At 39.7% G+C, this 15,384-nt stretch overlaps 1 protein-coding gene across 3 annotated transcripts in view; it reads left to right on the top strand.

Moving 5' to 3' along the window:
* ERBB4 (erb-b2 receptor tyrosine kinase 4) overlaps positions 1 to 15,384 on the top strand; it is a 638,473-nt gene that overhangs the window by 492,393 nt on the left and 130,696 nt on the right. For all 3 annotated transcript variants that reach the window (XM_056350326.1, XM_056350324.1, XM_056350325.1), the window contains exon 17: positions 15,211 to 15,343. In XM_056350326.1, the coding sequence (XP_056206301.1) occupies positions 15,211 to 15,343 (133 nt within the window). The remainder of the gene's footprint in view (positions 1 to 15,210; positions 15,344 to 15,384) is intronic.

Below are 15,384 nucleotides of genomic sequence, written 5' to 3' on the forward strand. Positions count from 1 at the left end.
TTCTTTAGAATAGTACGTTTGTAGTGCTGTGCTTGTGTTGTAAGTATGTATACAGTCAAGTCTGCTTAATTAGATCTCTTCAGATCAAAGTTAGTATGTCAAGCCATGTAAACTACTGTAGGTAGGGACTGCATTTGCATTGGGGATAAGTTTATTCCTTTCTGGTATCTATAGAGTAATTTTGCAAGAATTTCCCTCCATGCATTCTTTTCCATTTTTTTTTTTTTTGGTTTACATACAAAACGTGTACGTTCTACTTCTCAGTTAATTTGCAACAGTTTTTCCAGCATTAGATCAAAAATAGTAGATGACTCATTAATGGTGATAATACAGTTCACAGTCAGTCTTTTTAATTTGTTTTTGCAGAAATGGAGACACCAGTTTTGAATTTGGTAAGACATTTCCCAGTTTTACTGGTGTGTAGCCTGCTAACACAACGGTAAACTAATAAAACAAGCTATAGGTTTGAAGGAATTAAAATTCTTATGTCCTTGGGTGCTATGTGTGGAAAGTTGTACTGCAGTAGTTACCACAAGTGGGAAGCGTTATCACGAATACCAGCAGCCATGCAGGACCAGAGCATAAGTAAATCAAGCCATCAGATCAAATTATCTTACTTTTTTTTTTTTTCCTGTCATGCTGTAAAGTAAAGTAACAGGGTGGGAAAATGTCATATAAATTATATGTACCATTGGGCTTTTTGTATGAAAGGTTTCAAATAACTACATTCAAATTGTAGTGGAAAGGGAGCCTAATAGTAAACTCATTTCCCACGTAATGCCCTCTTGCTGTTAGTTTAGCTTAATTTGCATTTTTTTTTACAGAAAAGTAGAGATATTTTGACTCTGTTCTACCTTGTTATAATGGTAGTGGATAGAGTTGAACGAGAATGTAGACCCTGTACCTTCAGAAAGACTGACTGTTTTCTCAGCACGGTATGTTAAGGAGGCTTTAGAGAAGGGCCACCAGGAATAATTAAAACTTTATGCATTGTTCCTTGTAGTGAAGAAGTTCGGGAGCTCAAACAGCTAAAGCTTATTTTGGCTGAAGGTTACAGTGTAGAACCTGATTATCATCTAAAAGTACATAGGGAAGGAACAAAAGTTTGCTTAAGATGGCACTAGTCTAGCAGGCTGAAAAGGATGGTAAGGTGTCTGTCTGTGGGATAATTAAATGGATGAAATCTTACAAAAGACACATTCAAAAAAGAAACATGCCAGTGCGTTTCTAAGGAGGATTATTAATCCCTGGAATGATTTTTCCTGGTACTGTTCTATTCTCCAGCACTAGACTTGTAAAATCAAGACTGGAACTTCTTGCAAGCATGGTGAATTTGTGCCAGTCTTGTAGGCTTTGCTGTACGGATACTCAGGCCAGAGGATTGTGCTGGTTCCTCCTGTCCTTTATAGTGTGTGACATAACACTTTTGTCTGTGACGATAGTTTCCAGCTATGATCAGCTCTTAGCTCGTGCTCTAAGTTGGGATACAGAGTTCCTCTTTTGAATTTTTGTTCCTAGTACCAAGTTGTACACAGACAAGCAAATCCAGCTGCTGAATACTGGGCTTCGGTTCCTGTCAGCTTTGGTGAGGCACAGAGTGAGAGTACCATGTGACTTTACACAAGGTTTCTGTTATGCTGACATATTTTTATTCGTTAGCAGTTATGTCAGTCAGAACTCTGAGTTTTCGGACTGTCCTTTGCTAGGGGAGAGGAGAAACTAACATCTTAGCTGTTTGGCTGAACTGTCTTGCATCATGCCTGTATTCACTTGAATGAGACATTTGTTTTGAATAACTATAGCAGCATTTTTGTGTGTTAGTGGTTCAGCATTGTTATTTGATGTTGTACGACTGAAGGCAAATTGTTTCCCTTGACAAAGTTTCTCCACTAATGACATAATTTGGAAGGTCTAATTTGTCCATCTCTATCAGGTATTCTAAGCCTTAGGTACTAGTGAGGACCTTAAGTATCTTATATTGTTCTACAGTGCAGACTCATCCCTATGTTGGTTTTTTTTTTTTTCCTCTTCCTCCACTTCCTGTCCCTCCCTTCCTTTCCTGGAAGATGCTTTGGTAGAGCTCTGTGTTTGGTACTGTGAAGTTTTAGAAAGCGTGGTATCTAGATACTCTTTTTTTTTTTTTTTTAAAATGTAACCTTTGAAACTGACGTTTTCTTTAGGAATGACTGTACTCTTGTCAAAAAACTTCATGCTTTTTTTCAATCTGATATAAATTTTTAATGATGCCATCCACACACGGGTGAACAAGTGCTTTTGCAGTCTTATTGGCTGTTTAATCAATAGAAGATAATGCAGATAATTTCTCTAGTTATCTGACATTCCACAAATGATCAAACAGGCAAGAAAAGATTGTGGGATAATGTGAAAAGCAGGTGCTGGATAGTTCTGATTGAGCTTTTCATTGGCAGAGAGTTGTGAGGAGCTTACTATGTATTGCCTGTACTGGTATGTCTCTTGGCAGAGCTGGTAATCCCTCCACCTGAAGAGTTGTGGCATTTATGCAGAAATTTGAGAACTAATTCAACTTTGTTATCAGAACAAAGGCCATCCTTTGGTTAAACGCGGTCCAGTTATGACATAGTCCCTGACTTGTAAATCATTAGAAGTTTTTCTTATAGTACCTGCAAAAAAATTACCTGAAGCGCAATCAACCTTTTAAATAAGAAGTGTGAACTTTTTCCTCCAGTAATTTTTCTTAGACTTCCAATACCCTGCCTGTGACAGTCTGTCTATTAGAAACACAGGCCATTAAAGCGATATACCAAGGTGTTACTTGCCTCTTAAAATGCTTGCTTGGATTTTCATTACATTTTATTATTTCACTCACTGTTCCATTTTAACTCATAGTTGTCTACTTGTAGCAAATGATGTTTAGATACGTCACTGAAATTGAGTATCACAGATATTTCTTAGAAGGTACAGAAGCTGTAAAGCAGCAGAACATGAGTGAAAAGGAGAGGTAACAACGGAAAAGTTGAAGCAAACAAAAGGATAGAGGATGTGTTTTTAATTGTTACCCCTGTTTTGCTCCAGTTAATGCTGTTAAGGTTCAGCCAAGGTAGAATCTGTAGGCATGATGTCAGTGTTGCTGAGTACAGTCTTACAGGTCATGCTGAAGAGGAGATGAGACATTGAAATCACTAGTTTTGGCAGTGTAGCATTTTAGTCTGCAAATTAAGCTGAAAATAATGCTGGGAGCATGGTCCATGTTGTACGGATCCTGTAGGTTTGGTTAGAAGCAAAGAAACAGCGATGACATGGTAGACTGGAGGGAAGAGGACTAATTCTAGTTGGGCAATTCACCAGCATGGCAGTGGCCAAAGTGGTCTTTTTGAAGTTCCCAGTATGCTTGAATCAGCCTTTGGAATATTTTCTGTTCATTTCAGTGGGCATTGCTTTGTGCAATTGAATGAACTTCCTTAAAGAAAATGTGTATCTTTCAGAACTGTACTGCCTCTTCCCCTGCCCCTTATGGTCTGATGCGAGGGAAGTAAAAAGTATTCCTGCATTAAAAATGGACCACTAGTTGTAAGTGTGCACAGTCTCAATCACAGTAAGGATAATAGACAAAGAACAGATTGAAGATATTGTATTCTAGCTTTAAAATAGCCCCATCTCCTGTAGATATGTTTTTCCCTCCCGCATGACAGCAGTATCCTCTGCATGCATCTGACTTGTATGCAGGCTAAGTTCAGTGCTGTCTCACCACTTCAGCTTTACATGAACTCCCTCTGCTTTGATTTCCTGAGTCAGGTTCCAAATTCCAAACTTTGGGGTGTTTGAGTCATATTTTAATCAATGGACCTTTAAAATAAGGGGACTCTTTTCCTTTCCAGGAAAACTCCAGTGAGAAAAAGGCAATTACTAAGAAAGCAAGCCAAAATCTATAGATGTAGCAGTATGTTTGTGTGTATTCTTTCTCACTGGTTTCATCTGGTTTTTTGTGCTCGTCTCACTTAAATACTTCAGTTACATATATTTTTGGAGTGGAATGAGAGGCAATCCCTCTCTCCCTTATGACAGAGGCAAAAGAAAATATGTCTGAGCCTTCTCTGTCTTTGCTTTCTTGAGCCCTAATGAACTTCAGAAGCTGTGATACCTAAAAGGCACAAAAAGTCAGCAATATCCACTGTCTGCCGGAGAGGCTGGTACTTAGGTTTGGGGGTTTAGTGGCAGAGGAAGCAGTTTGAAGCTGCAAAAGGAAAAAGAGATTTTTAAGATGGATCACTGTTTCCCCAGATGCTTGACTTGCCCTGGTCTGGAAGTTTAGCAGCTGTTGGAAGAGGCGTATTTTTAATATTTGGAAGATGCATAGATAAGGTGATATCAGCAATAAATTCTGGAATGTTCTATCATACTGAAATTTGGGAGAAGGAAGAGTTGTTTTACTAAATGATCATTTGCCTTTATGTGGGCCATACTGTACTGCAAAATAATCATAATAAAACAGCTGTTGTAGAGTCTAGGTTACTCTGAGCAGTATCCTCACCATGGACACAAGCTGTTTTTCTAATCAAGTCACATCTGTGACTATCAAGATGATGGGAGGTTGCTGTGTACATAGACACACAAAAAAATAATCATCAGCAGAGCTGAGAATAGAAGATGAGGATAATATTCACAAAGACTGGTTTCCCGTGGCTCAGTACACAGCCAGTGAAGTGAAATAGATTCCTTTGGGTGGCTATGGATGAGGAGGAGGGGAGTGAAGGGTGGGTGGGTTTGGAGCTTCTAAGTTGAACTTTTTTGAATGGCCTCTGGGGGAAATGCTGGCAGTGGGATGATGACTAGAATTAAGAATTGCAAGGTACACCAGAGCTTCTCTCTGCTCCGCTTGGTGATGTAAGTACTACTGGGAGATGTCTGATAAGTTATGGATAGAGAAAAATTTAGAGGCATATTATTGTATAGGAGATGATTCTGTATAAGCCTTGTTGTCAAAAGGATAGTCTCAATTTTATGTGAGTTATTCCCCATAATCAAATGGGATTTTCTAATGATTGATATAATTTGTGTTGGGCGTTTAGGCAGAATGCTGTCCTTGTAAAATAGTAGTGATACATCAGAAAGCAGCATCAGGCATACTCAGAAATAAATTCCTTATACCCTGCTCTTTATCTACTTTGGATTTTCCTCAGTATTTATGAGTGCTGGCGGCATTTATTCCCTGCCATGCTCCATAAAGGTAAATTATGCATATTTAGAGCTCAAATGAGGAGTAGCTAAAATGTATGTTGAAGTTAACAGCATCATAGCCATTACTAGTATTCTAATAAATGTCTCAAATGCTTATTTATATATACATTTATACCAGTGCAGAATGAAGTGTTACTACACTGAAGTGTTACTATTTTGATTTAGAATTTGAGGGAAAAAATGTAATAGTGTGTATATATATATGTATGAATGTATGTAATACATGTGCAGTGTATGGGTGTGTATTTCCAAACACATTCTTCTACAAATCCCACATGCACTCCAATCTCAAACATAGGTCCAAAAGATGCTGTAATGCTACCACTTGCTTAAAAACCTTAGCTGAAACCCATGTAAGCTGTATATTTTTCACAAACGTCGTACATAGAATGTAGTACGACAGTTCTGTTTTCATCAGTTTATCATGTCCCATTGTATTTTGATAGGATTTTCCCCCCCTCTGCCAGTGTCCAGTGCTAAACACTAGTCTGACTGCTCGGTCATGTGAAGTGCCTTCACCTTGGTGAGATGGCTCATGGGAGTGTAGATGCAGAGCTGCACTGGAAGTGATCAGACAGAAGTTAGAACTCTCTTTAATATACAGAATCTGTTCTCACCAAGGAGAAACATAAAGTCATAAAGACTTCAGAAAGGGGAAGCCTGGGACAGAATTTCAGATTTGGTCCCCAAATACCAAATACAGTCCTTGAAGATTCACTACTGTGAAATACTCCTGAGCTTGTGAAAGCAGACACTTACTGCCCCATATGATTCAAAAGCTGGAGCAGGAAAGAGTCCAGTGTTCACAACCACTTAGACAAAAAATCTGCTCTGTGTTCCTTAAATCTTCTGAATGTTTGCTTTCAGGAAAGACTGACATTCAGAAAAAAAAAAAATCAAAAGGGGCAGGTATAAAAAGAGACATCAGTGCATTTTCAAAAGAGATGATGATTTGTGAACTAAAAATGAAGGGCGTGGAGTAGAGAAACCTTCCTCTTGCAGCTCCTTAAAAGTAGGCAAACCAGCTATGCAGTCCTACAGGCAAGATTTGCTTTGTTGTGTATGGGTTTGGGTATTTTGTGTGGCGAATAGCTCAATTTTAGTAAACACATAACTAGAATTTAAGTGAATTGCAAGCACTTTCCAGCAGTGGAATTTGAAAGCATTTGGGAAAAAAAAGCAGAAGGCAGAGCGCAGTGTTCAAACAGGTTTCCTTCTGTTGGTTATTTAACATACTCCCATACAGCCCTTCCTGTTTTCTGTTCTTTATGGTTTGATTTATGGTTTGCCTTCTGTGACAAGATGACCTGTGTAGTGGATGAGGGAAAGGCTGTGGGCAATGTCTACCTAGACTTTAGTAAATCCTTTGACACACTCCCCCAGCATTCTGCTGGAGAAACTGGCTGCTCATGGATTGGAAGGGTGCACTCTATGCTAGGTACAAAGCTGGCTGGACGGCTGAGCCCAAAGAGCGGTGGTGAATGGAGTTACATCCAGCTGTCAGCCCATCACAAGTGGTGTTTCCCAAGGCTCAGTACTGGGGCCAGACCTTATCGACAATCTGGATGAGAGGATCAAGTGCACCCTCAGTAAGTTTGCAGATGACACCAAGTTCAGGGGAGTGTTGATCTGCTTGAGGGCAGGCAGGCTCTGCAGAGGGATATGGACAGGCTGGACCCATGGGCCAAGGTTCCATAGTAAAAGGTTCAACCAGACTCAGTGCTGGGTCCTGCACTTGGGTCACAGCAACTCCACGCAGCGCTACAGGCTTGGGGCAGAGCGGCTGGGAAGCTGCCTGGAGGGAAAGGACCTGGGGGTGCTGGTTGATGGCCGGCTGGACATGAGCCAGCAGTGTGCTGAGGTGGCCAAGAAGGCCAACAGCATCCTGGCTTGTATCTGAAACAGCGTGGCCAGCAGGACCAGGGAAGTGACTGCCCCCCTGTACTCAGCGCTGGTGAGGCCACACCTGGAACACTGTGTTCAGTTTTGGGGCCCTCACTGCAAGAGGGACACTGAGATGCCGGAGCGTGTCCAGAGACGGGCAGCGGAGCTGGGGAAGGGTCTGGAGCACAAGTCATTTGAGGGGCAGCTGAGGGAACTGCGGATGTTTAGCCTGGAGTAAAGGAAGCTCAGGGGGGACCTTCTTGCTCTCCACAACTACCTGACAGGAGGCTGTAGGCAGCTGGGGGTTGGTCTCTTCTTCCAGGTAACAAGCAACAGGACAAGAGGAGATGGCCTCAAGTTGTGCCGGGGGTGGTTTAGATTGGATATTAGGAAACATTTCTTCACTGAAAGGATGGTCAAACATTGGACCAGGCTGCCCAGGGAGGTGGTAGAATCATTATCCCTGGAAATGTTTAAAAAACATGCAGATGTGGTACTTAGGGACATGGTTTAGTGATGGACTTGGCAGTCCTGGGTTAATGGTTACACTTGATGATCTCAAAGGTCTTTTCCAGCCTAAATGATTCTATGATATTATGATCGCCCCCTCCATGTCCTATACTAAATGTTGGATACCAGAAATTATAGAGGAAAAAGCAGTGAATGTCTCATTTGTCATGAATACATGGCCTGAGAGATCTCATTGTTTTTCCAAACTCTGGAGCATACACCTATCTACATAATTGTTTGTTAACTGTAAAGAAAAAATGGCATGCATTAGGCTGAATCAAGCTGCCACCTGAAATGTTAATGAATTCCTATTAGTATGACTGCAGTATTCACTCATCTGTACAGTCACTGGTGGAGCAAAGCTGAGGGCAGGTTGAAATAATTTCTGAGCCATTTAGGCTTGAGTTCAGCCTTCTGCTTGAGGAGCTGTGCAGGATGTAGGGTGAAGGTAATTGGCCTGCCCCTGTCTGCTAGAACACATAATAGAAACCAAAATGTAGCAATGAAGAAAACGTTATAAAAATCTGCCCTGAACACCTATTACAGAGTGAAGGAATGTTCCTGCTCAGTCTCAATGGGCAATTTTATGCTAGGATTTGTATTCTCTATATGACCCAGCTCCCACTGAATGTTTTGGCTACCTACTGATTTAATATGGGCACTACCTTGTATTTCTCCATCTCTTCAAACAACATAACACACTCTGCCTCAGACTGCTGCTCTGTGGTACTTCTGGATTTGACAGTTAATGAATAAAAAGCGATACCATCAGGCAAAGCAGTCTCTCAGCATATAATGTCATAATGCAGTTTATGTTTCTATTTGAGAAAAGCATGTTTTCTTATTAATAATTTCATGTACACAGACATAATCGTAGACCAATTGACTGCAACTGGTTGCAGAGAAGCAGGCTTTTATTGCTTCTAATAGGAATGCTTTATGCAGAGAGAAACTCTGAGCTAGTGTTGATGGTTTTAGTTTCAGAGCAGTCCATCAGCACACATGGTCATTACAGGTCTAGTTTTCTTTATTTAAAGCAAAATATTATTCTTCCCAAAGAAAATGGGAAATAACGACAAGTTTATAAAGAGGATTGTTCTTTTACTTGATGAACTCGCTTCACCTGTGAGTCCAATCTAGTGGGTTTAACTGGCTTTCTGTCACAGATAAATCACTCTACATTATAGGGGGCCTGACTTGGCATATTTTACAAGGAATTTTTACCTGTTTACTTAAAGCCCAATCCTCAAAACAAAGTCACTATGCAAGTTCTTAACAATAGCATTGTATTTTATGTTCTGGCAGAAAAGAAAAAACTCAGCCTAAAAAAAACAGGGGTGCAAGAGATGTCAGATGGACTTTTCAGTTTTATAGGGACAGAAGCCTATGATGAGTCTCCATATTGATACTGTACTTCCAGAGACTTCAGTATTTATTCCCAGATATATTATCTGTAATAGATCAACTGTATTAATAGGGAGTTAAAACTGAGAAGTCTTACTAATTTATGGTGAAAACACAACAGAAATGTGGTTGTTCTCCTAAATTATGCCGTTCAGATTTAAAACTAGTTCTAAAGAAATCCATCGTGCACTGTGTGTGCTTAATGATAATAAAGATGTCATAAATTTGTAATGAATACATGTTAATGGCTAGAATTCTAGGTTATATTCATTTTCGTAGCTATACTTAATATTTTTTCTTTGTCCTCATTTATTTTGCTGAGTGAAATGAGGAATCTTAACTTTTTAAAAAAATAGAGGCATGAGTAGGACACACTTTTACAATTTAAAGAATGCACATAATATATTTGTATGCATCCTGTTGGTGTTTTGTTTTCAGTAAGCACTCCGATAACCAAAATATGTGCAGACCTTCAGTAAATAATATTGCTGTATGTTAAACATTTTGTTGTGTCCTCACAGCACAGTTGCTTTCAACAGCACATCTTGGTTAGTGGTCTAGTAGAAGAGGAAAGGGTGTACGCTGTCAGTTGGAGACTGTAAGTCTCTGTTCTGCCCAGGTTCTTCTCATTTGGCAAAGCTGGTTAAAAAACTTTTTAGCATATAGGTAGCGTGATTATAGTGATCTAGAAATGTCCTTAAATACTTGCTTGGGGAAGGCTTCAATGCAGGAACTGGTGTGGGTAGGGAAATAGCAGTTTTGACTCTAGATACCTCTTTGTAGAGCCTTGCCCAAAGAGAAAACTGTGTCTGGTGTTTAACTGTGGGATAGACCTAGACATAGACTGCAACATTGTGGTCTTTTTGCATATTATTGCAAGTTATGACTAGAACTAGCTGCCACCAGAGTTTAACTACAGCTAGTTGACAATACAATGGAACGCAGTTTGCCCATATCTAGATTAAATGTGGAATTGGTAGTAATTGTGAGATCAGCTGTGAGCTAAAATTTATGTTTATGAATGATAAAAACTCCAAATCTGTACCTAAATGGTGATATTTGTATGTGCTCAAACACCGTCAGACTAGGTGGAGGAAGGGGGATGGGAGCCTTTCTTGAAAAAGGAAAGGGTGAAGCAAAGCACATCTTACTGCGAGTAACGTTAGATGAAGTCTTCCCACTCCTAGAGAGCACTGTTTCATGAACATCAGGCACTCTGGAAGCTGTGCTTGTAGAGCTCTGCCTGGGAGGGCTGCACAGCAAAGATAACCTATTACACAAATGTGCTTCCCATTCTAGTTATTTATCTTGTATATTTTAAACACTAAGACTATCATTCCAGTGTTAGCAGAATCCATTAGATCTCTAAAAGTGCAGCTTCAAAGTCGGCTGGACTCCCCACTGATGGAAGGGGTGAGATTGCAGGTCATATAACTCATCCATCAGGAAAAAATCATGTCTTGGTAACAAAAATTTGCAAAAAGTGACTACGTAGCAAATATTCAAGGTTGTAATGAATCCTCTTTGGACTGATAGACAAAATGCAAGGGAAGAGAAGGTGGGGATGGTTGAGGCAGGAATTAAAGCCCTCTAACAGCTAGTCTTCAAAGCTCACTTTATTTACATATCATATTAGGCAGGTTAACTCCAAAGATAGAAAAACAGGTGTTCTTTCTCAGCTTTGTGTCGTGGACTACAATTTTATTTCCTTTCTCACTTCTGCTGCATTCTGCAGTCAAAAGTATGAGACCATATACTCATCTAAATCAGTAACTGGGCTTTAATACCTGGGCTCAAAGCACTGTGGGAATTGCAGGTATTTTTATGTTTTGGAATGGATGCAGTGATACAAGACCCCTTATTGAGCATCCTTGTTTGTCTTGGAATACTAACTTTGAACTTACTGTTTCAGTTTTGGTGTGTGGAAGTGGGTGTTACATGTTTCTAAATATGTGAACACAATGAGCATTTTAAAGGAAATATGTTACTCGTTTCTCCTAAGGGAATACTAGATTCTTATTTTTCAACTTTTAGCCACAGATACACAGTTTCCAGTTTCAAAGTCAGGATTTTTCACATTGTGATTTTTTTCCCTCCCACTGCCTTCCTCACTGCCATCTTTTCCAGTCATTAATTGGGTATTCTGTCCTGAGCTGAGGGAAGGGTGGGAGATAGCAAATTAATTATACGGAGTGTAATTATGATTCAGGGCTGTATTTCTTGGGCTGCTAACTCTATTTTGATGAGCATAAAAGTCCAGAACACCTAGCACAGATGTTTTTTTCATCCTCTGGCATAGATTTTCAGTGTGTAAAGGAAAGTAGTGGCTGTATCAGGAGTTTCTTGTTGGTGGGCTTGTAGTAGAGCTGAAGGAAGTGTGAGTTGGGATCGACTTTTGGCTATTATTTATGCTGGACAGGCAGAACTGACATGGAACTACCTCTTTGCTTGACTTTAGCCTTTCTGAGCCCTAACAAAGAAATGGGGCCTTCGTGCTTCTAAAAATTACTTTAACAAAGTGGGGATTTTTTTGATAGTGAAATTTTTGTCTCTGCATCAACATTGCTCCTGTTAACTTTCATGGAATTAGTTTTAAGTGGGCAGTAGCCTGAAGTGGGCAAACGCAGCGAGTTACATTCATGGAAGTGGTTGTGGGGCACTAATATAACAAAACTGCGACTGGATTAAGCCTTTAATGCCACTAGAGATAAGGAGATTTGCGTGCCCAGCTGTGTGTGAAGCTGATCTGTTAGGTGCATGTAAAAGAAAGGTAAACAGCATGTTAGGGAAATTCTCTAGGGTATTAAATATAAGGCATTGTAAACATGAAAATAGTAGAGAAATTATACAGAAGAATTAAAAACATTAGCGGAATAGAATGTAAAGCAAACTCAGCCTAAAGAACTTAAGTAAAAATAACCCAAATGAGGTAGGTGACACCCAGAAAACTGGGTGTAGAAAATTACCTATGTGTGTTTGGAAACAGCAGTGAGGTGCACTGATGATACCAGAAAGCACTGAAGGCAGTGACTTGTCATTTGGTGCTGTAGCAAATAAAACACAATTGTGGACTTTGGGGCTTAGCTCAGTAGCAGGATGAGGAGGAGCTGCATGGTGTGCAATCACATTCATTTCGGTCTGTGACATTTTCGTCTGTCATGATTTTTATGCAAGGATAGTGGACTAAGGAGGGAAGGCACCTGATCATTATTTGAGTTGAAACTAGAACTTTTTCTGTATTTCAAGTATTTGTTCAGCATTTAAATATGTTTAAATAGGTTTTTTTCTTGCGTGTTGTATTATTCCTTTTACACTCCCATTTTAAGCTTGCTTAATAGTGTGTTTAGATGGTACCTCCTGAAAGTTCAGATATAATGGGCAGTTGCAGCATATTTCATGTTAATGACCAAATGCTTGTTTGGTGATGTTTTTGAAAATGGCTTGCTTTTTTTTTCAATTCATTGCTAAAAATGATGAGGACTTTCTTTTAAAGTCAGTGACAGTTGACATGATGGATCAGAATGATTGATTTTGAACTCCTGTTATAACAGTAAAAGGGCTGCATGCAAGGAATGTGTAACTTCATTTTATTTTCCTCATTAGTTGTTACATGTCCTTTGGAACAGTTTCCTTATTATGATCTATCATGTAAATGTATATTTTATTTTCTTTAGTAGTTGTTACGTGTCCTTTGGAACATTTCCTGTCATGTAATCTGTCATGTAAATATCATTTGGACCATTTTTAGTGTACACAGTACCATCAAACTCCAATTATTTATTTTGACAGCTGTTATGATAGTTATTAATATGCACTTTAAAGCTGGGAGATTGCCTGTTTTGTCAGTCTGTGGTTTGGTGGTGTTTGTTAAAAATTATACGATTGTTCATACAGCATTAAAAAAAAAATAATAAATTCCTCTGCTCAAGAATATTAGTCAGTGGTAGCTCTGTAGAATTCTTTTGATGTCCAGTGTTTTTCATAATTGCCTATTAGGATTCTCTTGCATCAGCATCATGGAGAGCACATGCAAATGAGAAGCATTGTTTTGGGTAGATATGCTAGGTCCTTTAATCTGAGTTCTGCACTCAAAATCCGCCGAGTAACCAATGAGATTAGAAAGGGCAATGTGTCTTAAAGCCAAACTAGATGAAGGAGGAGTGTCTCTGCCTGAGGAGAGGTGGTACTGGATTGTATTTCCCAAACATCATAATCCATTTCACAGCCAGACAACATCCAGCTTCCTTTATTTGAAGGCTTTAAGGTTTCCATCATCAAGTCTTTGAACTATAATAGGCCTTACAGTGTTGTTAATGTGTTTTCCCTGGGCAAACACGATAATGGTACTTTAAACACGATGCTTTAATAACTAGATGTGGGAGTATGAGGTTTTGTCTCTGCTAACGTGGAGTAGCACAATAGGATTGGATCTGGAGGATGAAATAGGTAATGGTCCCAATGTTTAGGCTATGTTTGTTGGAAGGGATGGGTTTTTTTGGTTAGCTCTAGTTTGATCCTGTGGACCTTAATGCCAGTTAGAGGCTGGAGCACATTAGATGCACTCCAGAAACATCTGTTCTGATTTGCATCTGAAATGAATCAAGGTTTTGTGCTTTGAGACCTCTCTGAACCAAACAGCAGTGACAAGGGACAGTTAGGATAGTTCAGAGATGCACTTCAAAATGGTACTCAGTGGTAATGTAGACACACCTTAATACAGCAAACCACGTTAGGCAGAACTGATTCCCACTGCTCTGCTTTGTGGTAGGATGTAAAAAGAATAAAAGGTCATATAAATCAGTTTACTATTTCTGGGGAAGACTCCTTTAAATTTTCAATAGCTGTGTGGTACGTTTTTGTTAATAGGCCATAATGTTTCTTGCATTATCATTCAGACATAACTGAGGAAGGCTGTTAAAGCACAGCCATGATATTTCCAAAATCTTGATAACAGTTAACCTATTTCCTATAGTTACCAGGCAGTGGTTTCAGCACCATTTATACTCTGCAGTTGTCATGCTGTCTCTTTTTACCCATCTTTTCGGCTACTGTCCAGCCATTGTTGGAGGGATGTTAAATGCTACGAGCGTGTCTTTGTTGGTATGCTGTGAAAATGCCTAGTTTCAGGTTTTGGTTTGGAGGCTGCTACCCACTCTTTAGAGTGGGGAGAGAGAGAAAGAAAACAGAGTCAGAGCACCTGTTGCTTTAACTTTTCCTTTGGAGGGAGCCTTTTTCTCTCCACTGACTTGTGTAGGCAATCTCCAAATGTGGGCACCTAAGTCAGAGTGACTCTGAGACAGTCTTTTTGGTTTGTGCTTGTATAGTATCTACTGTGATGCCAGCCTACTATATTTTATCAAATAAATAACCGTAGCTCATGCTGCTCAAGAGCCTGGAAAGCTGAAAGGAGTTATAGGAGTACTGGAGGGGACAACAGGTCTTGTGCAAAAGCTGAGCCTTGCTTGGCATTGTTCACAGGAGTTTTTTGGCTCCAACACCCCAGTCTTTTGGTTTGAGATTTGTCTGTGCTGAAAAGCCACAGCAAAACTGAATGGGTGCAACCATAACGCCTGACCAAAATGTTTGTGTGTAATAGTAATGATCCAGGAGTTCCAAGGGGGTGCATGGTTCTAGTCATGAATGACATTGTTCAAATATATATATTCTTTACTTGAGGAAAATGCATGAGTATGATGCTTCCAGATTTGTCTATGAAACACCATGTTTGAAGTTACCTCTCACTTCCTCCACACTCAGGAAGGCACATCATATTGGCAGTCTGGGAATTTTTCATTAGCTTTTTTCCCCCTAATGCACAAGCTCAGTAGTTAATCTAGATAGAGCCAAAGAGTAAGCATAGTTAAAGCTTTTGCAGGAAAACTGCAGATACATGCATTCTCATTTTGCCATTGCAGATTTGCATTTGCCATCAAAGTGCATGTTGTGTCTCCTTGTCCACACAACTCCTCACAATTGCATGGTGGTTTAAAAAAAGTGGAATTGGTATACTGATTAAAACAAAGAAAAGTCACACTGTATGTTAATGCGTTTCTCCTGACTTCCCATTTGGACTGACTGAGAAATTCTGGTCATAAGGCAGTTGATAAGCCTTCCAAGTGATTGTGTTTTATGTACCCAACCATTCTTTGGTCTTTTACCCTACCTAAAAATAAAGTCTCTGATTCTGATTACTAGAACCCCTCTGATTGCTGCGGGAGTTATTGGCGGCCTCTTCATCATCGTCATTGTGGGGCTGACATTTGCCGTGTATGTTCGGCGCAAAAGCATTAAAAAGAAGCGAGCATTGCGAAGATTCCTGGAGACTGAGGTAAGAGTGTGCTGCTTCTCACAGAATATTTGAAAAGATAT

Source organism: Falco biarmicus, chromosome 8 (genome assembly GCF_023638135.1).
Source record: "Falco biarmicus isolate bFalBia1 chromosome 8, bFalBia1.pri, whole genome shotgun sequence".
Taxonomy (NCBI): Eukaryota; Metazoa; Chordata; class Aves; order Falconiformes; family Falconidae; genus Falco; species Falco biarmicus.